Genomic DNA, 25,152 nt, shown 5'->3' with positions numbered 1-25,152 from the left:
ATTTAAACTCAACTAATTCGAGATTATACAACAATAACGGATTAAAAATTTTAAAACGCGACTGAAAAATAAGATATAAAAATCACTAATAATATAAGGGACAGTACCGTATATACATACAAAAATTTGAAGGCTTAATCTCGGAATTAATGCTGAAATATAATTGTTATTTAAAACAAAATGTATTAATTATCTACCAAATAGTTGAATTTTTTACTTATAAAGGACAAATTTCTAACAAAAAATGGAATAGTGCAATTTTCAGATGAAAGAAATAATTTTTTACCAAAAATGAATTTGTTACCTAATAGTACAATTTTTAACCAGAAATATGAATATTTCTGCGAAAAGATTAATGTTGTACCAAAAATCCCGAATTTCTGACGAAATACTTTAATTTTTAATAAAATGGTTTATTTTCAACCCGAAAAATATATTTGTTTAACAATAATTAAATTTTCTAATAAAAAGTTGAATTTTCTACCAAATTGTTGAATCATCAATGAAACTAGATTAAACTAGATCTAAATAGTTTTATTTTTGATAAAAAAAGCATCAATTTTCAAAAAATTGTTGAAATTTAAATTTTAAAGCAGGACAAATTATCTACAAAACGTTTGAGTTTTTAATCCAAAAATATGATTTTTTAACGCAAAAGTTATTTCTCTACCCAAAAGTTAAATCTGTTTAATTTTTAACCAAATAGTTAAATTTAAACTAAAAGTATTAACTTTTTACAAAAAGATCATTTTCAACCGAAATGTTTAATTTTCTACTAAATTCGAAATTCAAAAGTAATTCTTCTACCAAAAAGTTAAATATTTTAAATTTGTAACCAAATAGTTAAATTTAAACTAATAATATTAACTTTTTACAAAAAGTTAATATTCAGCCGAAATGTTTAATTTTCTACTAAATTCGTGAAATCGTCAATCAAAACAGATGAATTTACAACTAAACAGTTGCATTTTTAACCAAAAAGGATGAATTTATGACCAAAAAAGGCGATTTTTTAACAGAAGTGGGTTTTCAACCTACTAGTTGAATTTTCAACTGAAAAAGTTAAATTTTCCAGCAAGTAGATTAATTTTCATTAAAAAAGAAGAATTTCCCAGCAAGTAGATTAATTTTCTACTATAACACACGGATTTTGAACAAAGTAAATTAATTTTCCAGACAAATATTTAATTTGAAATCCAAAACGACGAATTATCTACATGACGTTTAATTTTCAACCCGAAAATCTTATTTTGTAACAAACAAATAATTTTCTACAAAAAAGTTAAATTTTCATGAAAATTGTTTAATTTTGACCAAAATGTTAATTTTAAAGCGAATAGTTTAATTTTCTACCAAGTTCTTTGATTTTCTAACAAACAAGATTAATTTAAACGTTTTTAATTTTTAACTAGAAAACATCAATTTTTAACCAAAAATGAAATTTTTAAATTGTTATTAAAAAAATTAATTTTCAACCGAGAAAAAACGAATTTTCAACAAGAAGTAAAAAAAAGAGAGGAATCTTTAATTTTTCGATCAGAGATGAATCTACATCACAAAAAAATGTATGTTTAACAAAGTAGTTAAACTTTTAAACAAGTGGCTGAATTTCTGACAAAAAAGATGACTTTTTAATAAAATAGTTGTATTTTCAACAAAATAATCAAATTTTCAACCAAATACTAGAATTTTTAATAAAACGTGATTAATTCCGAACCATAAATATAATCGTAGACATTCAACAAAAATTAGTTGATTTTTATTGCTGGGTTCAATTAATTTAGTTCTTATTAAAAAAAAAAAAAACCGAGAAAAGGGGGAAAAAGTGTATGTTTCTTACACACAGAGAAAAACAAAGAATTCTTTAAAATTTATCATCGCGGAACGTACGAAATATGTTATCAAAGTTCGTAACGTTACTTCCCCGCAATTACAGGGAACAAGGGATTTCATAATTTATGTAAATTTTCAAAAGATTACCAGGAATTACACAATATTACGTGGGATTATATAGCATAAATTGTACCAGATTGTAGCAGTGCCCCTCGATTCTACCGTAGGGTCGAATTAGATACAAAAAAGTCGCGAAGTTTACTTGAAAAAAAAATGTTAGAAATGACCCATACAAAAGTAACTAAAAAAGTAACGATAATTACTTTTATTGCAAAAGTAACTCAAACAGTAACGATAACTAAATACTTTTTTCGTGTTGTAACGCTACTTTTAAAAAGTAACTTACTGATCACTAATAATTTCCTAATTAGATATATGCCCAAAGCCTTCATGGCTCTGTTGTCTTGGACGGAGACTGCTGGTTAGTCTATTGGCTAGATCGTGCCCTTCGACATGGGTTACGCATTGAAAGGCATGGATATTGGGGTACGGCGCGAGAACTGTCACACCAAGATACTGTTGTAGTAATACATGCTTTGCAAAATGTATTAACATCTATTGGAAAAGGTATACTCCTTCCTCCGCATACTAACTACTACTACTAACTACTTAAATATCTGTTGTAGCCACTTGACCTAATTAGACATTTTATTAAATATCTAGACAGTTCATGAACTGCTAGATGCTGTATGATTGTGTGTTATCTACAGTTACACTGTCTAGAATTTTAACCAGTTTGATAAGTAAGGAGACCGTTTTTTAGCTGAAATGGTTCGTGTCTGTACTAAGTTTCTAGAATGTTCACGGGGGGGTGCGATGACGTGACAAAACGATATTGCGCAATTGTGAGAGACGACTTTCTGGAAACAGCTTCACAGGTTATTTACGTATCAAATAAAGACAGGAATTTTTTTATTTGGATTATTATCTATAAGGAATCAATAAATGATACTTTTTTCTCATAACTATATGAGGCAGTACAAAAAGCAAGGAGAATCAAAATATAACCTTGAAAGTGTCCAAGTGAAATGCTTAAACACCTTCTTCTTCTTAGTATTCTTCGTGAAGCTGTTTACGTAAATTCGACTCTCACAGTTGCGCAGTATCATTTTTTGGCCCCACTGGGACCCTCTGAGAACATTGTAGAAACTTAGCCTTGACACGAACCACTTCAGCTATAGAATGTTCTCGGTGCCGGTAACAGTAGTTTGTAATTAGAAACCCCCTTACCTATTTACTTTAGCAGTACCATGAAATAAACAAGCATATGGTATAATGCATATTGTGTAATAAAGTTCAAAGAGTATATTTTTAAGTCATCAACACTTAAACCTACGTATTGATTGTTTAAAAAAGATTACTTTTGTTTAAAATCAAGGGAGTATTTGTAGGAAGCAAGCGTATGTTTAATAAAACAGTTGAATTTTCGGCGAAATAATTCAATTTTTAACAAAATAGTTACATTTTGAATTAAATAGTAATTGAATGTATTGAAAGACAATTTAATTTTTAACCAAATAGTGGCACATTAAACAAAATACATGAATTTTCATATAAATATAAAAAATATATAAAAAGTCTTTCAACTAAAGATATGAATTTTTCACTCAAATTATGAATCTGCAAATGAAAAAATAAATTTTTTATAAGTTAGTTCAACTGTTATTAAAAAATACCAATTTTCATTTAAAAAGTAAAATTTTTTACTCCACAGTTTAATTCTCTACCCGAAAATATCAACTTTCTAGTAAAAAGAAAATGTTTTAACAAAATAGTTTTATTTTCAAAAACGTGTGTTTCAACTAAAATGATAAATCTTCAACCAAAAAAGATGAATTTTTAACCAAATAGTTGAATTTTCAAGCTATAATGATAAATTTTCGACCTAAAAGTCGAATTTTCAACCCAGAACATTAGTTTCCTGCCAAAAAGGCGAATTTCAAGCAAAGTGCATGATCTGAAACCGAAAAAATTAATTTTTAACAAATTATTAAGTTCAAATTTTAACCGATAATACAGATTTTGAACCAAAAATAAGAATTTTCTGCAAACCAGCTGAATCTCAACCCGATAATAGTAATTTTCTACGAAAAAGACAAATATTCAACGAAATAGTTTTATTTTCAACAAAAGAGATGAAGTTTCAACTAAAATGATGAATCTTCAATTGAAAAAAAGAAATTTTTAACAAAACAGTTAAATACGTAATCAAAAAACTTTAATTTTTAAAGTAAAAGTTTCATTTTTAACGAAAAAATGGAAGATTTCTACCAAGAAGATTGGTTTTTTTACCAAACAAGACGAATTTTTAATTAAAACAGATTCATTTCAACAAAAAATGTAAAATTTACATTTTCAATTTTAAAAAATTAATTTTAAACAAAACAAGAATGAATTTTCAACAAAATATTTGAACTTTTAACGAAACAGATGACTTTGCAACTAAAACAAAGAGTCGTTAACAAAAAAATATTTTTTTAGCAAAGTGGTTCAAAATTCACTCAAGTAATTGAATTAAAAAAAAATGTCGAGGAATAATCTGATAGTGAAAATATTAACCGAAAAATATGTTCATTTTAAATTAGAAAAACAATAAAATAGTCGAATTTTCTAACCAAAAAGAGGAATTTTTAACAAAACGGTTGAAAACCAAAATAAATGTTTTTTAAATAAAATTCTTGAATTTGCAACCAAATAATAAAATCTTCAACTTAAATTATAACAAAATATTTTATAAACGGAATAACGCAATTTCAAATTAAAATTTTTAATTTTGATTCCCAGTTATTTAAAGTGCCTTTTATGGAAATTCCATATGTTTTGAAAATTTTTTCTCCATAATCCCTGAGTTTTCCCTAACCAATCAAATTCGCTGAATTTTCCTTGATTTCCAGGTTTTTCCTGGCCTACGAACACACTGGAAAGTAAATTTGTTTAATTAAAAAAAAATTTAGTTACTAAAGATCTTGTTTTTTCGGCTAAATCTAGAGGATTTTTGCGTGTAAGGTAAAATTTTGTTGAAACTGTAGAAAATTTTGGTTCTGTCAAATTTTTCCACAGCTTTTGAAATAATGATGTTACGAACATTAATAAAAGTAAATTTTTTAAAAACAATTATTACTTAGGGTTAAGTGACGATTACTTAAAATTATATTCGGGAAAACTGAAAAATTTGGAAAAATAAAATTCCAGAAACTGTAAAATTCCTGAATTACAAAATTCCCGGCAGAAAATTGCCGAATTATAAAATATCTGAACTAGAAAAATTCAGATTTAAAACAATTTTGAAGTTCTAAAATTATGGCTTGAATAGAAAATAAAAATAATTTGAAAAAATATATTTCTGGGTGAATTTTTTTTCCCAATTGTTATTTTTGATTCAAAAAATTATTTTAGAAACTTTAATGTATTTTTAATAAATAAATCATATTTATAAAAAATAATAATTGTTTAAATTTGAAAATTTATTAATTAGGTCATTTTCTGTCAGGAATTTTCAAATTCAGTAATATTATAAATTGTCCAGAATTTTTCAATTCGATAATATTATAAACTGTTCGGGAATTTTATTATTCGTGAAATTTCCAATTCGGGAATTTTATTATTCAGGATGTTTATTATTCGTGAGTTTAAATTGTCGGAAATTGTAATTTTTCACTCGTTCTTTATATTTATTGAACTTTATTATTTTTTATTATATTTGTTAATTCTACACCTTATTTTTCCCACAGGTATTTATTATCCAAAATATCTGCCTCAATACAATTAGGGTTGCTAAATTTGTGATCTAATTGTTATAAAAGTTATATAAAAAAATAAAAAATAATGATTCTGAATGTTCATAAAGTTATTATTATTATTATTTCAGGTCGAGCTTGGCTATATCACACTCTGAGTGAAGGAAGTTTCGAAAGTTACTTAGCGTGTCTTCTACGAGATACTCCAAACTTGAAGAAACAGTATTTTTCACATGCTCTTGTCAGAGATGCTGACAGAACCAATCAGCTCATTAATCTCTTAGCTGGTCTAGAGAATGTGTCTTTCACGCTACAATTAGTAAGTTAATTTTTTTTTAACAGGGATCACAGTCACTCCCCTATTTCCTTTTTTTCCCCCTATTTTTCTTAAAATCTCCTATAATCCCTATATTTGAGATTTTTTTCCATTTTCCGTCCCTTTTTTTTGAAGCTGCGATTAAATTTGCAAGAAAAAATAAAATCCCTGGAATTGTCAGGGATACTTTTTAGCCAGGAAATTTTTTCGAGAGCGTGTTCGAATTTTTTTTAATATGGTAACATAAAATTAAAGAACAATGTTTTTCATTTGTATAAGTAACTTTATAATACTAGATTTAACTATTAAGTTGATCATTGTTTTTTTGTTGTTGGAAATAATTAAGCAGTTTTCTTGAATTTTTTATTCTCTCAACTGAAAAATCTTTGTTAGTTACAAATATTTTTAGTTAAAAATTAAAAATTATTTGGTTAAAAAGTTCAACTCTTTTGTTAAAATTTTTATTTTTCTATAGTCCTTTTAATTAAATACTCATCTCTGTGGTTGAAAAATTAAGTATTTTGTTGAGAATTCGTTTTTTTGTTTGTTTGAAAATTAATATTTTCCTGGAAATTTAACTAATCCAGTGAAAATTTCAAACATTATCTTAAAAATTCGGTCTTGTTCGAGGATGACACTATTTTATTGAACATTCATCTTCTTTGGTTGAGTTCGACTGATTCTGATATAAATTAAAATCTTTTTTCTTTAATATATCAATTATTATATTTTTTATTGTGAACTCATATCTTTGGTTGATAGTTTAACTACTTTAAGTTTTTTTTTGAAAATTAATTGTTTTAACTGAAAATTAAAAAAAAATATGTTCAAAATTTATTTTCGGTTGAAAATTATTTTTTTTTTTTGCTAAAAAATTATCTTCTTTAGTGAAAAATGTATGTATTTTGTTAAAAATGCGTCTTTTTTGATCGACAATTAGTTTTCTTGGTTGAAAACCCATCACTTTGGTTGAAAAATAATCTTTTTCACTGCAAATTTAGCTATTTCATTTTTGCTTTAAAATTCATCTATCTTGTTAAAACTGTAATATTTTTACTTGATACTTTAATTATTAAACATAAAAGATGAAATTTTAACGAAAAATTTAGTAGTTGATATTTCTATCCAAAACGATTTTTATTTTTAATCAAAAACAGTTGAATTCAACCGAAATAGTTTCATTTTCCACCACTTGTATTTTTAATAAAAAATATTTTTCAAAAGAGTATAATTTTCATCAAAACAGTTTAATTTTTTAACCCGAAAATACGAATTAAAAAAAAAAGATTAATTTTCATCCAAATACATGCATTTTCTACCTTAAAAGACGAATTTTCTACTAAAATGATGAATCTATAACTAAGATTATTATTTTTTAAGAAATTAGATCAACTTTTTACTAAGGAGTGGAATTTTCAACCAAAAAAGATGAATTCTCAATCAAACAAGGGCATTTTTAAGAAATTAGTTGGACTTTTTAACAAATTTTGCATTTTCAAACTTATAATTTAATTATAATTTCATGAAAAAAATCATATTTAATGCAAAATACTAATTTAGAATTGAATTAGAATAAAAATTTCTGATATTATCAGGAAAGAAAATCTTTTTATTATCTTGAAACCTTTCAAAATCTTTATTAAAAAACTTTAAAATTTTATTTCGAAATCTTCAAAAATTTACATTTTGCTTTCAACTTTTTGAAACATTTAAATTTAAAAAAAACTTCTAGATATATTTTTAAATGATTGAAATTTTTTCTAAAATTTTGAAAAAGTTCCAGATTCTTTTTTGTAAATTTTGAAAATCTTTCGGTATCTTTTTTGAAAGCTCTTTATATATTCTCTTAAATTAAATTTTGTAAAATAAAAAATCATAAAAATTTTTTTCAGAAATCTGAAAAAATTATTTCTGTAAATTTTCAAAATTTATAAATAGTTTTTAAAAATTTTTTCGAATATTTTCGAAAGTTTTGTAATCCTGTAAAATTGAAACGTTTTGCTTTAAAATCTTCTAAATTATTTTCCGAAAATTGAGGGAATCATTTGAAATGTTTTAAAATATTAAAAAATATTAGCTTGAAATAAATTTTTTCAATATAAAAAATCAATAAAAATTTTCCCTGAAATCATAAGAATAAAATGTTATTATCTTAAAACCTTTAGAAATCCTTTTGAAAAACTTCAAAATTGTATTTAAAATTGGTTAAAATCGCATTTTAAATTATTTTTTAATCTTTTTAAAAACTGAAATATCTTTTGAAATCGTTCATAATTTCCCTAAAATTTTTTTAAATCCTGCAGAAATTAACAAGTCTTAAAATTGTTGAGATTTTTTTTCGACATATATTGAAATCTGCTAAGTAAAATTTTAAGAATAGAATTAATCCCCAATTTAAAAAAAAAACATCTACAATAAAAAATTTGTTTTTTATGTATAATATTTAGAAACATTTAGACATAAATTGTATCAACAAATAAAATTACAATCAAAAAGTAAAGAACAGAATGGTTCCTTTATTATTAAAGAAACACTCATAATTCAAATTCTTTCTTTTAGAAATAAATTTCCAGGATGAAAATTCCTTATTTGGAAATTATGTTGTGCAAATTTCCAGAAAATTCAAAAGTACAAATTGAAAACAGCCACTTAAAGTCACATTCATGCAAAATGCAACAACAATGAGTGCATAATTCTCAAGAATTTCGTTCCACCAATTTGATTAAATAGGACTATTTTCTACCTTCCATGCTTATTGAAAATTTCAAAATAATTTCTAGTTACTATCTAAAGTCTCGCTTATCTCTTTTTTTTTTCTTTCTTTCATCATTTATTTTTTATCACATCAAGGTTTGAAAAAAGTAGCATTAACCAAATCAGCGGAGATAAACCACAAACGTATTATTTTCCACACCTACTTTATTGTTATATTGTTGTTATCAGGTTATTAGTGGTCAAAGGGTTAATAAATACGCCAACACTGTGTTTGTGTCCTATAATTTTTATCAGCTTCGTTTTGCGAATATTAATCACAAATTAAAAGCTATTTTAAGAAAAGCTCAAAGTAAACCTGTTTATAATTGAGATTCAGAGTCATCTTATAAGCAGAACAGTACATTTTTATGAAGCTTTTCTTACTTCCTTCTCTATCCTTCTTGGATAGGAATATCATCCCTCTGTTACAATTATCGTGCTAATAAATAACATCCGTCCATCAATGATGGATATTTTTAAGGATTCTGTATCTTTGAAGCACTCTCATGGAAAATTTTATTAACTGTTTTAATTTTGATACAACATTTTACTTTTAAAATAACCATAGTTACATCTTCAATCAAAAATATGAATTTTTGACCAAATAGTTGAATTTCCAAACCAAAAAGAATAATTTTCTACCAAAAATACTAATTTTCAACAAAGTACATTAATTTGCATCTAAAAATGATAAATTTTCAAGCAAAATTAGAATAGTTAAAATTTTAGAAGAATAAACGTTTAATCAGGAAAAAAAAACTAATTTTTAACAAAATCTATTTTTTTCATCCAAAAAATTATTTTTGTACACCAAAAATAGAAGAGTTAATTTTTCAGTTAGAACAATCATTTTTTAACTTTAAAAAATTAAATTCTCAACAAAGTAATTTAATTTTAAACCTAAAAGATGAATTTTATACCATAAAAGATACAGTTTCAATAAAATATATAAATTTTCAACTAGAAATGATAAATTTACAAAAAAAAAAACTAGAATAGTTCAAATTGCAGTTAAAAAAGTAAATTAAAAACAAAAAAAGTTTTTGGCCAAATTTATTAATTATTATCGCAAAATATAAATTTTCAAGCGAAAATGAAATAATTACATCTTCAGTTGAAAAAATTAATTTTCAACTAAAAATAAACGAATTTTTAGCCAAAGAAATTAATTTTTAATCACGCGGATGAATTTTCAACTAAAAATATGAATTCTTGACCAAATAGTGGAATTTTCAACACAAAAGATGAATTTCCTATAAAAAAAACACAAGGAATTTTTAACAATTTTTTTTTTTTCAAACAAATAAATGAATTCCTAGCAAAAAATAGGATAGGTACATTTTCAACAAAACAGATCACTTTTTAACAAAACAGATTACATTTCTATAAAAAAAGGTAAATTTCCACAAGAAATGGAATAGTTCAAGTGAATTTTAAACCACAGAAATTAATTTTTAATTAAGAAGATGAAGTAAATTTTCAACAAAATTGTATAATTTTCAACCGAGAAGATTTAATATCTATCGAAAAAGATAAATTTTGGACAAAACAGGAACAGTTAAAATTTCGGTTCAAAAATTTATTCTAAATAAGAAAAAAAAAAATTTGAACCATAAATGTCGATTTTCAACTAATAAGAGGAATTTTCTACCAAAAATGATAAATTTTTAACAAAAAACATGAATTTTCCACTAAAGAAGATAAATTTCGAGTTCAAAAAATTAATTTTTAATCTAATAGATGAATTTATAACCAAAATGATGAAAAATTCAACTAAATTAGTTAAAAAGAAAATTTTATTTTATTTTTGGAAACTGATACAGTTAAATCCTGTTTGTTTTTTTTTCTATATACTGCGAGGTGATTTCCCTACATGAATTTTCAATCAATTATTTTAATTTTTAAAGGAATTTTCAATCACAGAAATGAATTTTTAATGAAAAAGATGAAGTAGATTTTCAACGAAATTGTATCATTTTTAACCGAGAAGATTTAATATCTATCAAAAAAGATAAATTTTGGACAAAACTGGAACAGTTAAAATTTCGCTTAAAAAATTAATTCTAAATAATAAAAAAAAAATGTTTGAACCAAAAGATAAATTTTGAGTTATAAAAATTAATTTTCAAGCGAAAAGATGAATTTATAACTAAAATGATGAAAAATTCAAGTAAATTAGTTAAAAAGAAAATTTTATTTTATATTTGTTATCTGATGCAGTTAAATCCTGTTTATTTTTTTTTCTATATGCTGTAAGGTGATTTCCCCTACATGAATTTTCAATCAATTATTTGAATTTTTAAAGGAATTTTCAATCAAAAAGAGAATAAAAAATTTGAGTTTTCAATAAAATACAATATTTGAATTTTTAACTGAAAAAGATAAATTTTGAACTACACAAGTTTGAGTTAAATTTTCAGTTAAAAAAATTAAGTAGTTCCATTTCCAATTATATAATAACAATAAAATTACTTCAACTTTAGTTTTTCAAAAATTTCCTAACTCTATCCCTTTTTTTCTTTAAATATTGTAAGATATTTGAAAATCCTTTTTTTTATTGGTAGTAAATCTGTTGCATGGAAATTTAATTATTTTAATTTTGGTTAATATATGATATTTTTAGTTACTAAAAAATATTTCTTAGTTGAAAATTCGCCATTTTAATTCTCTCTTTCGATAGAATTTTCAACTTTTTGCTTCACTTCAACGATTTTTTTATTTAAAATGATCATATTTTCTTGGTTGAAACATCAACCATTAAATTTTTTGTCGAGAATAATTCAGTTTTTTAGGTTGCAGATTCAACACTTTACTTGAAAGTTGAACGGCATCCTTAAAAATTTATTTTTTGATTTTTAGATTCATAATTTTAATGGAAAGTTAGTTTTTTCTTTTAAAAATTAATTTTTTAAACTGAAAGCTTAACTAATTCGTTGGAAATTCAACTGTTTTTTTCGAAAATTGGTTTTTTTTAATAAAATTTTTTTAATGAAAAATTAATTCTGTTATATGAATATATAACTATTCCATCTTTGGTTAATAATTGGTCTCTTTTAGTTTCAAAATGCAACTATTTGGTTAAAAATTAATGTAATTTGTTGAAAAATTATTTTTATTGGTAGAAAATTAAGCTCCTTGGTTACAAATTTAACTAATTGGTTAAAAATTTATATTTTTTGTTAAGAATTCGTATTTTTTAGTAGAAAATCAATCTTCTTGATTGAAAATTCATCTTTTTTTGTAAATTTAATTATTATGTTGAAAATTCAACTGTTTTGTAAAAATATTGACTTTTTGGCTTGAAACTTCTACATTTTAGATAAAATTTATTGTCTTTCTTGACTAGAAAATCTTTCTTGGATGAAAATGCAACTCTTGTTGAAAAATAATCTTTTTGAGTTGGAAATTCAATTGTTTTGTTGACAATAAAAGTTTTTATGTCGAAAATTGAACTGTTTATTACAAATTTTGTATTTCTAGGTTGTCAATTCAATAATTTTGTTGAAAATTCGCCTTTTTAGTTAGAAAATTGAACTATTTGTTTAAAAATTAATCTGTTTTCTTTGAGGATTTGAATATTTTTCTGAAAACTCGTCTTTTCGGTTGGATTCAACTGTTTTTAAAAAATTTTAATTAAATTATTTTTTGATAAAAATATTCACTATTAGGTGTTTCGTTAAAAAATAATTTTCGTGGTTATAGATTCATTACTTTAGTTTAAAATTCATTTCAACTATTTTGAAGGAAATTCATTTTCTTTTTGTTTGTTAAAAATTCAACAGTTTGGTTAAGATTTTTTCTTTCTCTTGACTAAAATTCTTTCTTAGGCGAAAATGCGTAGTTTTTGGTTGAATTAAAATGTTTTTTACTTAAATTATGATCTGTCACGGTTTAAATATCAACAATTATATTTTTCTTTGAGATTTACTCTTTTTTGGATTTTAGTTCCAAATTCAATTCTTTGTTTGAAATTTTATCTTTTTTAGTTGAGAATTCAACTATTTAGTTAAAAATATATGGCATTAGTTACTTAAACATATTAGTTAATTTCTTAAATAAAAAAAACAGTTATTTAGTTTTACATTTTATTACAGTTTTTAAATAATTAGTTGAATTTTTAAGTTTTTCAATTATGCTATTATTTAGCTTTCAATGCCTATTTCAAAAATTTCCTACTTCAAAAATGTTCATTTCTAAGCTTACATTTTTATTTAAAAAAATTTTTAAAAGCTTTCTTAAAGACTTGAGCAAATAAAAAATAAAAGCCTTTGGTGTTAAAAATGTTGGATAAAAACCATTTTTATTTGATAAAGAAATAAATTCTGTAATTCGTCTGTACTTTAAGTAATAAAAAGTGAACAAAAACGATCCGACAAAATGATTTTAAACCAGTTCAAAATTGAAGAATTTTCAGATTTTAACGTTAAAACTTAAACGGTTTCAATTTGAAAGTCTTAGCCATTAAAAAAAAGTGAACGTGTGACTGAAAGTTTATAAACTATTTTCAATGTAAATATTTCTTCATAATAATATATTCTTAATGAATGGATTTTATTAAATTAAAAATATTGTTTTAGTCTAAAATATTCCATTTTTAACCCATTCAAATTGAAATTTTCAATTAAAAAAAAAGATTAATAATTGCATATTTAGCATTATTTGGATTTTTATTTCAGAAAATTATATTGAAACCAAATATTTAAAAGTAAAGGATCTTTAACTGAATTGTTTGACATAGAAAACCTGGAATCGTTAAAATGTCGAAAAACGCTTAATTTGAAAGTGAATTTTTTAAATTTTTATGTATAATTTACAAATGAATATTTGTAGAAAAAATTTGAGTAATTTTAAGAGATATTTAGGAGTTTTGAAAAGATTAAATTTATCATGCAAATTTCAGAAAGTGTTCATAAATTCTTTTAGAATCTTTTTTTAAAATTTCGTTTAAATCTTTAAAAAAAACTTTTTAAATATTTTCTTAAAATAATTTTTCATTTTCCTAGGAATATTAAGAAATTTAAAAAATTTTTTTGAAAGCCTTTCACAATTCTTAAAAATAATCTAATATTTTTGTTTAAAATCTTCGAAAATCTGCATTTTGTTTTATATTAGGCTATATCATTTCAAGTTTTACATTAAGTTTGAATCTTTTCAAAACTTCTACATATCTCTAAAAATTACTCAAGTTTCGCCTACAAATAATAAATGTTCAATTTTATTTATACTTCCAAATTGTAAAGAAATTTGTTTAAAATGTACAGGATTTTCTGAAGATTGTAGAAAAAAATCAATTCATTTTGACAGATATTTAGAAGTTCTGAAAAAATTTCCAAAATATTTATAAATTTAAAACAAATTTAAAACAATTTCTAGAATTCTTAAAATTTCTTAAAATTATATAATTTTGAAAATTGTAAAATTCATTGATTGATTTTTTAATTTAGAGCATTGAAAATAATAACGTGGGTTTATATTGAAAAATTATAGTACCTTAAATTTTATATGCGTAAATTATTGAGCATTTGAATACAAAATTTGTTAATTAAAAACTTTTAAATTTCAATTTTAAAAGCTTCACTTTGAGTGATTTCATTTGAAGCTCAGTTTTTACACCTAAAGTGGACATTTGTTTAGCTTTAGTGTTTCGTTTCTTAAATTTCATTGACCGTGAAAAATGTTTACGAACCGGGAAAAACCGGGAAATGACCGAGAATTTATTTCATTGATTGAGGCGGCCACCCTGTATTAGTTCTATTTTTACACATTTAGATATTTTCAAAGACTGCAAAAATCCATTATTTATAATAAATTCGCGAGATTCTATAAATGGTTAGTGACCATTATTTAGAAAAATGCGAAATATTTGAATGGCATCGTACTATAAAATATTGTACCTGGAAAAATATTTAGATACCTGGAAAAATTTCCCCTTCGTCGAGAGAAATTTCCCCTATTTCCCTTTTTTTGAGCTCTTCTTGTGGTGTGAACGCTGCTAACATTATTATATTTTTCGTTTACTTTACTTAGGATGTCACGTACTTGGACATTTGCAACTATATGCCACAACGGCCAATGAGCGGATCTCCTCCTGGCACAGCTTTATCGCTTCATTTAAGATCTTCTAGCATTTCCTCTAGCCTCGCTTCTCCCGGAGACAGTGGAGTTGTTTTGGACAGTGACATGGATCTTTCAAACGAAACCGACGGCAGCAGTTACAAGGTCTTCTTTTCTTTTTTTTTTTCAACAAAAGAATTATATTTTCCATTTCGAACTTATTCTATTGAGAATGGTGGTCTACCATTTCGCCACCTGGTGCCAAGAAATAGAACGAGAAATAGTAGGTAGAATTTTAAAAGTGTATTTTAATTTTGGCATATAAACTGTTTTTACGATAGTTTTGTGAAGTATAAAACAATAATTTGACACTTAAAACAAATCTTTATCAAAAAGAAATAGTTTTAGATAAAATTTCTATGTTATGCAGTTAAAAACCATATTTTTGTCAAATAGGTTTCTAAAAAACAAAACTATTAATTCACCATTTCATGTAAGTTTCAATGCATTCTAAGCTTTATTATTTTTTAATTGATGTATGTAGCGACAAACATTATCCAGATTATGCAAAGAATACGAACTCTTGCGGAAAAATGCGAAACGATTTTTTTAAAAATTCTCTGCTTTTTCCTTGACTAATTTTTCATTTCAAATCATTAATATTAAAATTCCAGCATTTTAATCTTCTGATACTTTTAACACCAATTAATTTTAAAACCAAAAACGAATTATCAAAAAATAAAGATTTTTCACTCTAGAAGAAAAATTTATCTAAATTGTTCAATTTTCAAGCAAAAAGACGAATTTTCTCTATAAAAATTGAATTTTCAAACACAAAATATGACTTCAGCAAAAAATTAATTTTCAAAAAATACGAATTTTCAACTAAAAAATATAAATCTAAAAAAACGGAAAAGTTCCATTTTCTGTTAAAAAATTAATTGTACACAAACAAAATGTATTTTCAACTAAACAGTTAAATTCTAACCAGACGTAAGCCTTGAATAACAAAAATGTTAACAATGTAGTTTACCTTTTACCCAAGTAGTTGAATTTTCAATTAATAAAAATTAATTTTCAACAAAATCATTAAACTTTTAACAAAAGAGATAAATTTTCAACTTAAAATATAAATCTTCAACAAAAAAGTGATTTCCTAACAAAGTGGTGGAAGAAATTTCATTTTTCAATATGAAAATTTAACTTTATGGTTAGATATCATTCTTCTTTGCTTGAGTGTGTAGCAAAGCAGAATGATTAAATTTGTAATACAAAAAGACGAATTTTTACACAAAAAGGATGACTTTTTAACAAAATTGTTAAATTCTGTACCAAATAGTTGCATTTTTATCAAAAAAAGATGACGTTTCTTTTAAAGGAGAAGAATTTTTAATTACAAAGAAAGTTGAGCATTTATCCAGAAAAGATTCCAGTCGACTCTGCAAGATCAAAAATTAAATTTTGTAACTGAAAAATAATTTTCTACGAAAAAGATTGAATTTTCAATCGAAAAAGACGAATTTTTTCAACTGAAAAGGATGCATTTTCAACTAAACAGTAGAATTCTGTAACAAATAGTAGAATTTTTATCCAAAAAGATGAAATTTTTATTAAAACAAGTGGATTTTCAATTAAATAAAAACGCATTTTCAAAAATAGTTTAATTCTCACCCAGAAAATAATTTAGTTATTTTCAGATGAAATTTCTCCTAAAGCATGTGAATTAAATAAAAGAATTAAATTTTCATTCAAAGAAGATTCCAGTTCACTTTCTAACGCCAAAATAAAAATTGTAAACAATTTGCATCTAAAATGGATATCTTTTTAAGAAAATGATTACATTTTTAACTAAATAATAAAATTTATAAGTAAAAGGATAATCTGTAGAAGAAAGTTTTTGCGAATTTTCAAAATTCTAATCTGAAAATATTTCATCATAACATCATAATTTCAATTTATAACGCCCTTAATTATAAATAATACAGTTTTAAGTTTGAATTTTAAATTATTGAATTTTTAAAATTGTATTTCGAAATTTTCTTATTATCTTAAATCATTGAAATTCGAGATTCTTATATTTAAAATAAAATTGTTTCATTGTATGAGTTTTAAATAAGAAATGATAAAATTTCAAATCTTTTCGAAGAAAATTGTTTAAAATTCAATCTAAAAGTGTACAATTTCGAACGCTTTCAATTAGAAATAATACCATTTGGAAAACTTGTATTTCAACGCTTTTTCGCAAGAGGCGCTACAAACGATGTCAACTAACTAAATCCGATTTTATGCGTGCATTTAAGTTAATAATATTTTGAAAATCAGGATAAATAGTACAATAATTGTTTTTATTCAGACAAATATTTTTGTCAAAAAATGTGTTTTTTCACTGTATAATATGTAAATGTCATCTAAAACCATTTGTTTACGATAAATACTTATTTTCATTATCCAATAAATACATTAAATTTCACCAAAAAAATCGTTAGAACACTTTGATGCACAAATAAAAATGCATCTTTAAAATCGTACCTATTCTTTCTAGTTCGGATTGTTGTCACCATGTGGCGTATCGCAGTTTAAGCATTCCCAATATTCACTTTTACATTCTCTCACAGGATTCATCAATTGAAGATATTCCAAGTTACCGCAACAACAAATATAAAACAATTCTGATGAATTGTGCGAAAGATTTGAAAAGTATGGATCGTTCCTTTTCATCAAGTGACTCGAGTGAAGAAGGAAAGACTCCAGTCCAGTCACCAGCAATAAAGCCTAATCAAAATAATATGGTGACAAAAAGCGACATTGTCAATCAAAATCTCACGTATAAGCTCGACGATAATGAATTGAATTCCTCCAGTTTGGACACCTTGAAAGATTATCCTTACTACAGCAAAAGTCTCGAGTCAAAGTTCGACCGGGTCAACAATGATTTGGACAATGTTGGCAATGATATCAATAAAAGATACAGCTACTATGCCGATAGTGGCTACAGTTTCAAGAAAAATATTGAGAGCCGCAATTCCTACGTCATTAATAATGACACGAATTTACTAGAATTGAGCATGACAATCTCGGATTGTGATAGCACCGAAGCTCCCTACAGTATTCTCAATACCATCAATATGGTCGACACCGGTATTCTCTCATCCTCCAGTTCTGAAGCTGTCGTACAGCGACGACAGCGTAAGAAAAAACGAGGCGAGGGCAAGAAACGTGTCAGCTTTCACGAGGATATTTTCAAAATGATGAAGCTGGATGACGAAGAAAATGATAACGATTTTTCCATGAGTTTTCGTTCGTCAAATTCGGTGCAGAAGAGGGATGTGCAGAGAGGAAGGTACAGCTGGTGCGGAAATGGTGATTCACCTTATGTTGAGAAGACAGGCGACACGCGGAATGCTTACTCGGATTATTACTCTTCTTGCTCTTTATTGAGCACATTTGACAGCGAGAATGATAAAAGGCAGGCACCGAAATTGTGCAATCATCCACTTTGTCAGAAGAATTTCAAGTGTACGTGTCTCTCGATATCAGAGCGTGGAGTGCCCGAAGGTCAAGAAGATCCTCAAATAAACTCGAGACCGAAAATGGAGATTGAGCTGAAAGATAACGAGGCGCAAGAAGCATACATCGTTGAGAAGGAGTGCTTTCATATTGTCGAAGATCCGCCGGTCAAGCTTGAAATGCCCGGGTTATCGAGTTCGAAAAAATCGATCGCCTCTAGTGATTGGTCAGATGCAGATAGTGTCACGACCTGTGATTCTGAAGAGCGAAAGAGCAATCGACACTTGGCATCACCTTTGAAGAAGCGAAATATGACAGCCATCCTGTCTGGGGAAAATAGTAAATTGTTGGTTCCACCCCCCTTACGTCAAGCGCCATCCAAGACTTCTCTCTTGAACAGGTTTCTTCGTTCAATTACCGAACGCAAATTCGAAAATAAGAAGACCAAGAAACCGAAATTTAATTCACTTTATATCAAATGTGACAAACTGGATAATGATTCTTTTAAAGAATTTAACGATTCTCTTGAAAAAGAAATTAAAGAGAGCGTGGAGGTGGGCCGAGAGAATTCGAGTGGTGAGAAGATCAGTTTTAAACTGAAAGAGGTTTTCAAACGTAGCATCTACAGAGACAAAACAGAGGAATTGTATAAGGTTTATAAAGTTCGAAGCTCGTACATGACCAATGGTGAGAGTAAACCTATGTTGGCTCTCTTGACGGACAAAACTCTTTATTTGACCAGCTCCAAGACGGATCACTCATACAGGAATCAGTTTGTTATTCCTTATAACGAACTCGATGTTATAATGGTATGTATTTTTTTATTGTAACAATGAATTAGTAAAGTGGCCACCCACTCGGGAGAATCGGGAAAAAGCCGGAAAAGAAACGTTACACCGTTAAAAAAAATGTTTTTCAAATAAAAATAAGTTTCTGATAGTTCTGGGTAAAAGATAATAATCTACGAGATTTTTTATTACCTTCTAAGTAAAAAATAATTAGCGAAAATCGTAAAATTCACTGCTTTTAGACGTATATCCCAATGCATTTCTATTAACCACAACAAATAATTATTCATGCGCAATCAAATGAAACATCATTATTTATGTAATTTTTAAATATCCGAAAAGAAAATAGTCTAAATTTTATAATATTTTTTATTGTATCATATAAAATATATAACATAATATTTATTTTATTTATTAATTTAAATTCATTTCGGATTCTCAAATATTTTAATGAACAGAATGTGCTTCCTTATTTCTTATTATCATGTGTTATTTCAAGTTCAAAAAATGAAACTTGTTAAAAATGATTTATAAAATAGCGGAAAATGTGATAATGTTAATTATAATTAATTTTGGAAAAGAACTCGAGATGAACTTTGAAAAAAAAAACATTTCGGTTTTTTTTTATTTGACAATAACAATTTAGTTCTCCTGTTTCTCTATAGGTAAAAGTCGCAATTTTTATTTAATTCTAATGTTGTATCGCTTATTTTATTCCTTAAAAGATTTTCTGCAAATCTCATTGGTAGTTTTTATTTTTTTTAATCATTTATGAAAACCTATTGTTGACAAAAATAACGATTTTATAATCCCTAAATAAAATTTGTTATCTAAAAACGTATCGATGAGATTTGCGGAGAATCTTTTCAGGAATAGTTGAAACTATTACCCAAAGTGAGAGAGAAAAATATTAAACTGTAAAAACTATTGTTAAATAAACAATGAAAATGGTAAAATATTTATTTTAAAAGTTCATCTCGAGTTCTTCACTAAAACCAGTTATAATTAACAATAAAATATTTTCCTTAGGCTAAATTTCATGAAAATAGTTATGACGAAAAGCAAATGTTTGAAATCAATTCATTAACATTAATTAAATTTTGTTGACTATGTGCAATTTTAGTTCATCTTTTTAAACTTGAAAATGTTTTAAACTACGATTTTTAAAAAATTTTGCAAAATAAAAGAAATGTAACTGGAATCTTCCAGAAAATAACTTTAAATTTTCTTAAAAATCTAGAGAATATTGTTTAATTTTCCAAAAACCTTTCCAAATTCATAAAAAGCTTCTTTTTTACACAATTGTAAAAAATTTACATTTTTATCCAAATTTTTATCATTATCAAATTAAACATTTTTAAAAAAATATTTTTAATATAAAGTTAATTTTTCACAATAAAAAATCATTTAAACTTTTGCTGGGAATCTAAAGAAAATTCGTAAAAGGCTGCTCATTTTTTGTTCTAAATCATCAAAAATGTACATTTCCTTTTAAATTTTTTGGAATCTTCTGAAGATTTTAATTATTTTCAATTATTTTCAAAACTACTGAAACTTCTACAAATCAACCACAAAAATTTAAGCCGAACAAATTTTTTAAAAATATTTCAGATTCTTTTTCGACTTATTTTAAAATCTTCAAAACTTAAAATTAACCTTTTAAAATAAAATCTGTATAATTTTGAATTTGTCCAAAGTCTTATTGCACGCTTGGTAGCAAAATTAAACAAAAATTTATAAATTTTCATCCACGATAAGCTTGATTCTATTTGTAACATTACAGTCATCCAAAACTGTAAAATAATTTATATCTTTATTAAATTATTCTTTAAAAGATATAATTTAATCATTTAAAATGAAAATAAACATTTATTAATCATTCTTTTCTGTAGATTCGATTGAAATAATTATGATAAATAATTCAAAACCAAAATGCTTTGATAGGCGTGAATAAATCAATGTAAAATAGATAAAATAGCAATTTGTAACTTATTTTGAAAAGTTGGTTCCTATGTTGCGATTTCTTATTTAGAATAAGATCCTTTAGTTCATGTTTAAGTTAAAAAAAAGTATAATGAAAATTCCATTGTCGTCCTAAATCTTAAGCTAAATTTCATGAAGAGTTAAGCCGAAAAGCAATTTTTAAAATGGATTCTTTAAAATTAATTAAATTTCTTTACAATTTATAATTTTAGTTAATTCTTTGAAACTTCAAAATATATTAAGATATCATTTTTTTTATCTTAAGTACAAAGACGTTGATTTGGATTATATTAAATAATGCCCATTATTGACAATTAATATTAACAATAAAATCATATTTTTAAAAAGTGAAGAACTTTAAGAACAAAACGATATACCTATACACTTTATATGTAACACCGTTGCCACAACACTACAGTTTGATCTCGTCCCTTAAAATAGTATTTGCCATTATTTAGCAATATTTGGATCATTTGGTGCTCTGAAAAATTGAATTTTGTTAGCTTCGTCTTGCCCCTGATTACTTTTTTATCCTAAGCTTTTTAGGGCCTAGGCCCTACGTCAATCCAAAAAGTCATGTCAACATTCCTGCATTGGGTCTCTAGGTGCTTCGCCCAGTTCAGTTTGCTATCTAGGATCACTCTCAGATATCCAACTGAATCTTAAAATGTCTGCCTTCCGCCACAAAATATAGATGCGTCAATTTTCGGCACTTTGTAATTTCTCGTGAAAATGACAAGACTGGTCTTCTCCGGGTTTACCGAGAGCATCAAGCTATCATCTCACCAAAGCTTTACAGTGCGCAGCACCAACCTTATAAGACCCATCAGCGTTTCCAGGTGAGCCCATCTGACTAGGATTACAAAGTCATCCGCGTAGCTCTGGTTTAAAACCCCTCCTTCTTTAGCCTACGAAGGAGGCCGTCCACTACCATGCACCACAGGAGGAGTGACAGGACACCCCTTGTAAACATCTTCGTGCCGGTAATCCCCTGACTAGGCCTTCGCATCATCTGGTTTCGAATCTTCTTAGGCGTAGCATGCTTCCTATCCATCTTACTAGCTAGTCTGGCACACCACGGCTCAAAGCCTCTCGACAGATGACTTCTGAAAAGTATTGCTGAAGGCACTCGGTATATTTAAGAAGGTGCCCACAGCATACCCCATTTGTTCCAGCTGCTGCTTTAATTTTGCCATGACAGCATGGAGCATAGTTCCTACCAAGCACGTGTTTTAGGGCAATGCTTGCCCTAAATTGCTCCGGCAGTGGAGCCACAACGAAATCCAAGCCTTTTTGTAAAAGCACCATTCGCCTCTGTTGAGGACAGAAGAACTATGTCCAGTCCACCTTCTTGTTATCAACGGCTTTGGAGGCTTAATTCCAATCGCCCTTCTTCTTTTCTTGGCCCCAGTTTTACACCTCTTGGTTGGTTGAAATTTGCTAAAAATGCAAGAAGTAAACTTCCATTAGGTGAATCAGCGTTACTTTTTCATCTTCGGACCGCTCACCATTATCGAGTCTTATTAGCCCGCTGCGAGCTTCCGGGTTTTTTGCCAGGATCTTGTGAAGCTTCGCTGTTTCAGGAATGTTCTTCGATTCGTCGCAGAAGCCCCTCCAATCCTCCTTGTTTATAACTTCTTATATTGTTATCGTATTCAGAATGACCCGTCTTATAGATATCCCAGTCTGAAGGTAGTATAGTTCTGTTTGCCGTATTGCACAACGCTCTTGTCTTTTTGCGGACTTCTCCAACTGGGTGTTCCACTATTCTGCTTCTTTCCTAGACTTAATTGTGCTTGTAGGACAATTGTTCCTATATGATGTAGTTAGAATCTTTCACAAAATGTCAAGGCGTGTTCGAACTCATCTATGGTATTATAGCTTGTGGGGAATTCCACAAGTATGCCTTTCAGTCCTTGGGGTTTCTGATCTTTGAAAGCACCGTTTCCTAGGGTACGTACGGTGGAAGTTTGCATCACAAACCAACAACAGAGGAATCCTGTTCTCCTGACAGTGGCGAATTAGAGTGCCCTCCTCTCTCGGGGGCGGGGTGCCCTCAGCATCGCCCGCGAAATGGGCCGAAGCAATAAACACCGAGGCGCCTTTGCTGTTGTACAAATTATTCTACATCATGGGGATTCACGTCTCAGCCATTGAAAGGCTAATTCGAGACACCGCGGACTCTTCTGGTCTCTCTACGGATCCCAGTTGGGTCACCCAGAAGGTAACCCAACCCGTCCCTAGGTAGGGTCGGTAATAAAATATAAAACATTGATTTTCCACTCAAAAGGGCGAATTTTTAACTAAATAATAGATTTAATGCTTTTACGATGTTTTATTATTATGAAAAACTGCAATGTTCACGAAACGTCGGCAAAACTCGTAGTTGTGTACACGATTGAAACCCGAAACACCTATTTTCATTATTTTTAACAAATAGTTCAATTTTCTACAAAATTGTTAATTTTTTAACAAAAAAGTTCATTTTTGACCGTAGCTGATCGTAACATTTTCTCAAACCGCTAAGCACCTTCAAAAAAAGCTGTTGTGTAATTTATGGATGGACCCTTATAGAAATAATGTATTAAATACTCTTTTTTTACAGATTGGGCCTAACGCACAAACTATATTAATATCCAATGCTGATTATGAAATGCAATACTTATTTTCAACCGGCAATGCCGAAACTACCTCAGAACTTATCGCTCATTTGGAAATGGCTATGAGAAGATCACCGTCGAAACCAAGATTGCCAGCTGTTAAAGAACTAAACTACGACGACATGCAAACCCTCAGACATTCTATTTTAGCTGAAACCGCGGTTCACCCTGTAAGTTTAATCGAAGCCTCTACATCTGCACGATAACATTTCAAAAGATTTCTTAGCTTTCTAATCAAGAACAGGGAATTTTGGAAAATAATAATAATTCTGAATTTGAATAGAGATTCTAAATTCTCTTTTTCTAAATAAGAATTAAGATTATTTTCCAAAATTCTCGTTTCATGTCATAATTCCCTGTCCGGAAGACAAAGTTATAATTCTTTACGGAAATTCCCTATACCAAAATGAAAATTTTAATTCTTTACGTAAACTCCCTGATCCCAGTCACACTTGCATTTATTTCAGACTTCACAATCCCAAAGTGCTCTCAAAACAAGGAAAACACGGTGATTTTTCACGAATAAAGGAAAATAGTAGGGAGTAAATTCTTTTAAATGCAATTTATGTAGATATATTGAATTAAATATTAAATGCTTTATGTTTTAATATATTGCATTTTCAAAAAAATGGTTGAATTTTCGACCAAAAATTATTTTTTTTAATATTTTTTTGTTATTTTTTTGTTATGTTCAGCATAAAAGTTATTTTTTAATCAGGAAAAATGACTTTTCTAGCATAAAAGATGAATTTTTGATCCATACGGTTGAATTTTTCACTAAACAATCAAATTTTCGACCCAAAGAGACTTTTGAAAAACAATTGAGTTTTCAATCTACAAAGATGCATTTTAACCAAATGCTCACAGTTTCAAACGCAAAAGATTCAACCAAAAGCAGATGAATTTTTAGCCAAATAGTTGATTTTTCAAGTCAACCAGATGTATTTTTCTCTAATACAGTTGAAAGATGACTTTTCTGCCATAAAAGATGAATTTTCAATCCAAAGTTGAATTTTCACTAAAATAATTAAATTTTTAACAAAATAGTCCATTTTTTAACCAAATAGTTGAATTTTTAAGCCAAACAGACAAATTTCCCCAGAATTCATTTCAATGTTTCGCCCGAAAATTCGAGTTTTTAACAAAGAAAGTTAATTTTCAACAGATAGATGATTTTTCTACCATAAAACATGAAGGTTTATTGCAAACGGAGGAATTTTCAACAAAAAAAAAAAACATTTGAATTTTGGCCCAAAAAATTTGTCCCACAAAAAAGTGAATTTTCAACCAAATAGTTTAATTTTCAATAAAATTGTTTAACTGTCAAACTATTTTTTACAAAGTAGTTCAACTGTGAACCAAGTAGTTGATTTTTCAACCAAAAAATATGAATTATCAACGAAACATGAATTCTACCCAAAAATACGAATTTTCAATCAAAATACGAGAGTTTTCAAGCG

At 26.9% G+C, this 25,152-nt stretch overlaps 1 protein-coding gene across 2 annotated transcripts in view; it reads left to right on the top strand.

Annotated features, from left to right (window-relative positions):
* Window positions 1–25,152, top strand: part of LOC117177479 (pleckstrin homology domain-containing family M member 2) — a 45,751-nt gene that overhangs the window by 4,489 nt on the left and 16,110 nt on the right. Inside the window, exons 2-6 of one of the 2 annotated variants that reach the window (XM_033368202.1) lie at window positions 2,265–2,460; window positions 5,762–5,949; window positions 14,728–14,919; window positions 17,370–19,070; window positions 23,638–23,862. In XM_033368202.1, coding sequence (XP_033224093.1) covers window positions 2,265–2,460; window positions 5,762–5,949; window positions 14,728–14,919; window positions 17,370–19,070; window positions 23,638–23,862 — 2,502 coding nt within the window. The remainder of the gene's footprint in view (window positions 1–2,264; window positions 2,461–5,761; window positions 5,950–14,727; window positions 14,920–17,369; window positions 19,071–23,637; window positions 23,863–25,152) is intronic. The other variant, XM_033368203.1, reaches the window with a different exon arrangement.

The sequence above is a fragment of the Belonocnema kinseyi genome, chromosome 7 (assembly GCF_010883055.1).
Source record: "Belonocnema kinseyi isolate 2016_QV_RU_SX_M_011 chromosome 7, B_treatae_v1, whole genome shotgun sequence".
In the NCBI taxonomy this organism is placed as follows: Eukaryota; Metazoa; Arthropoda; class Insecta; order Hymenoptera; family Cynipidae; genus Belonocnema; species Belonocnema kinseyi.
This window is presented reverse-complemented; position numbering and strand designations above follow the sequence as displayed.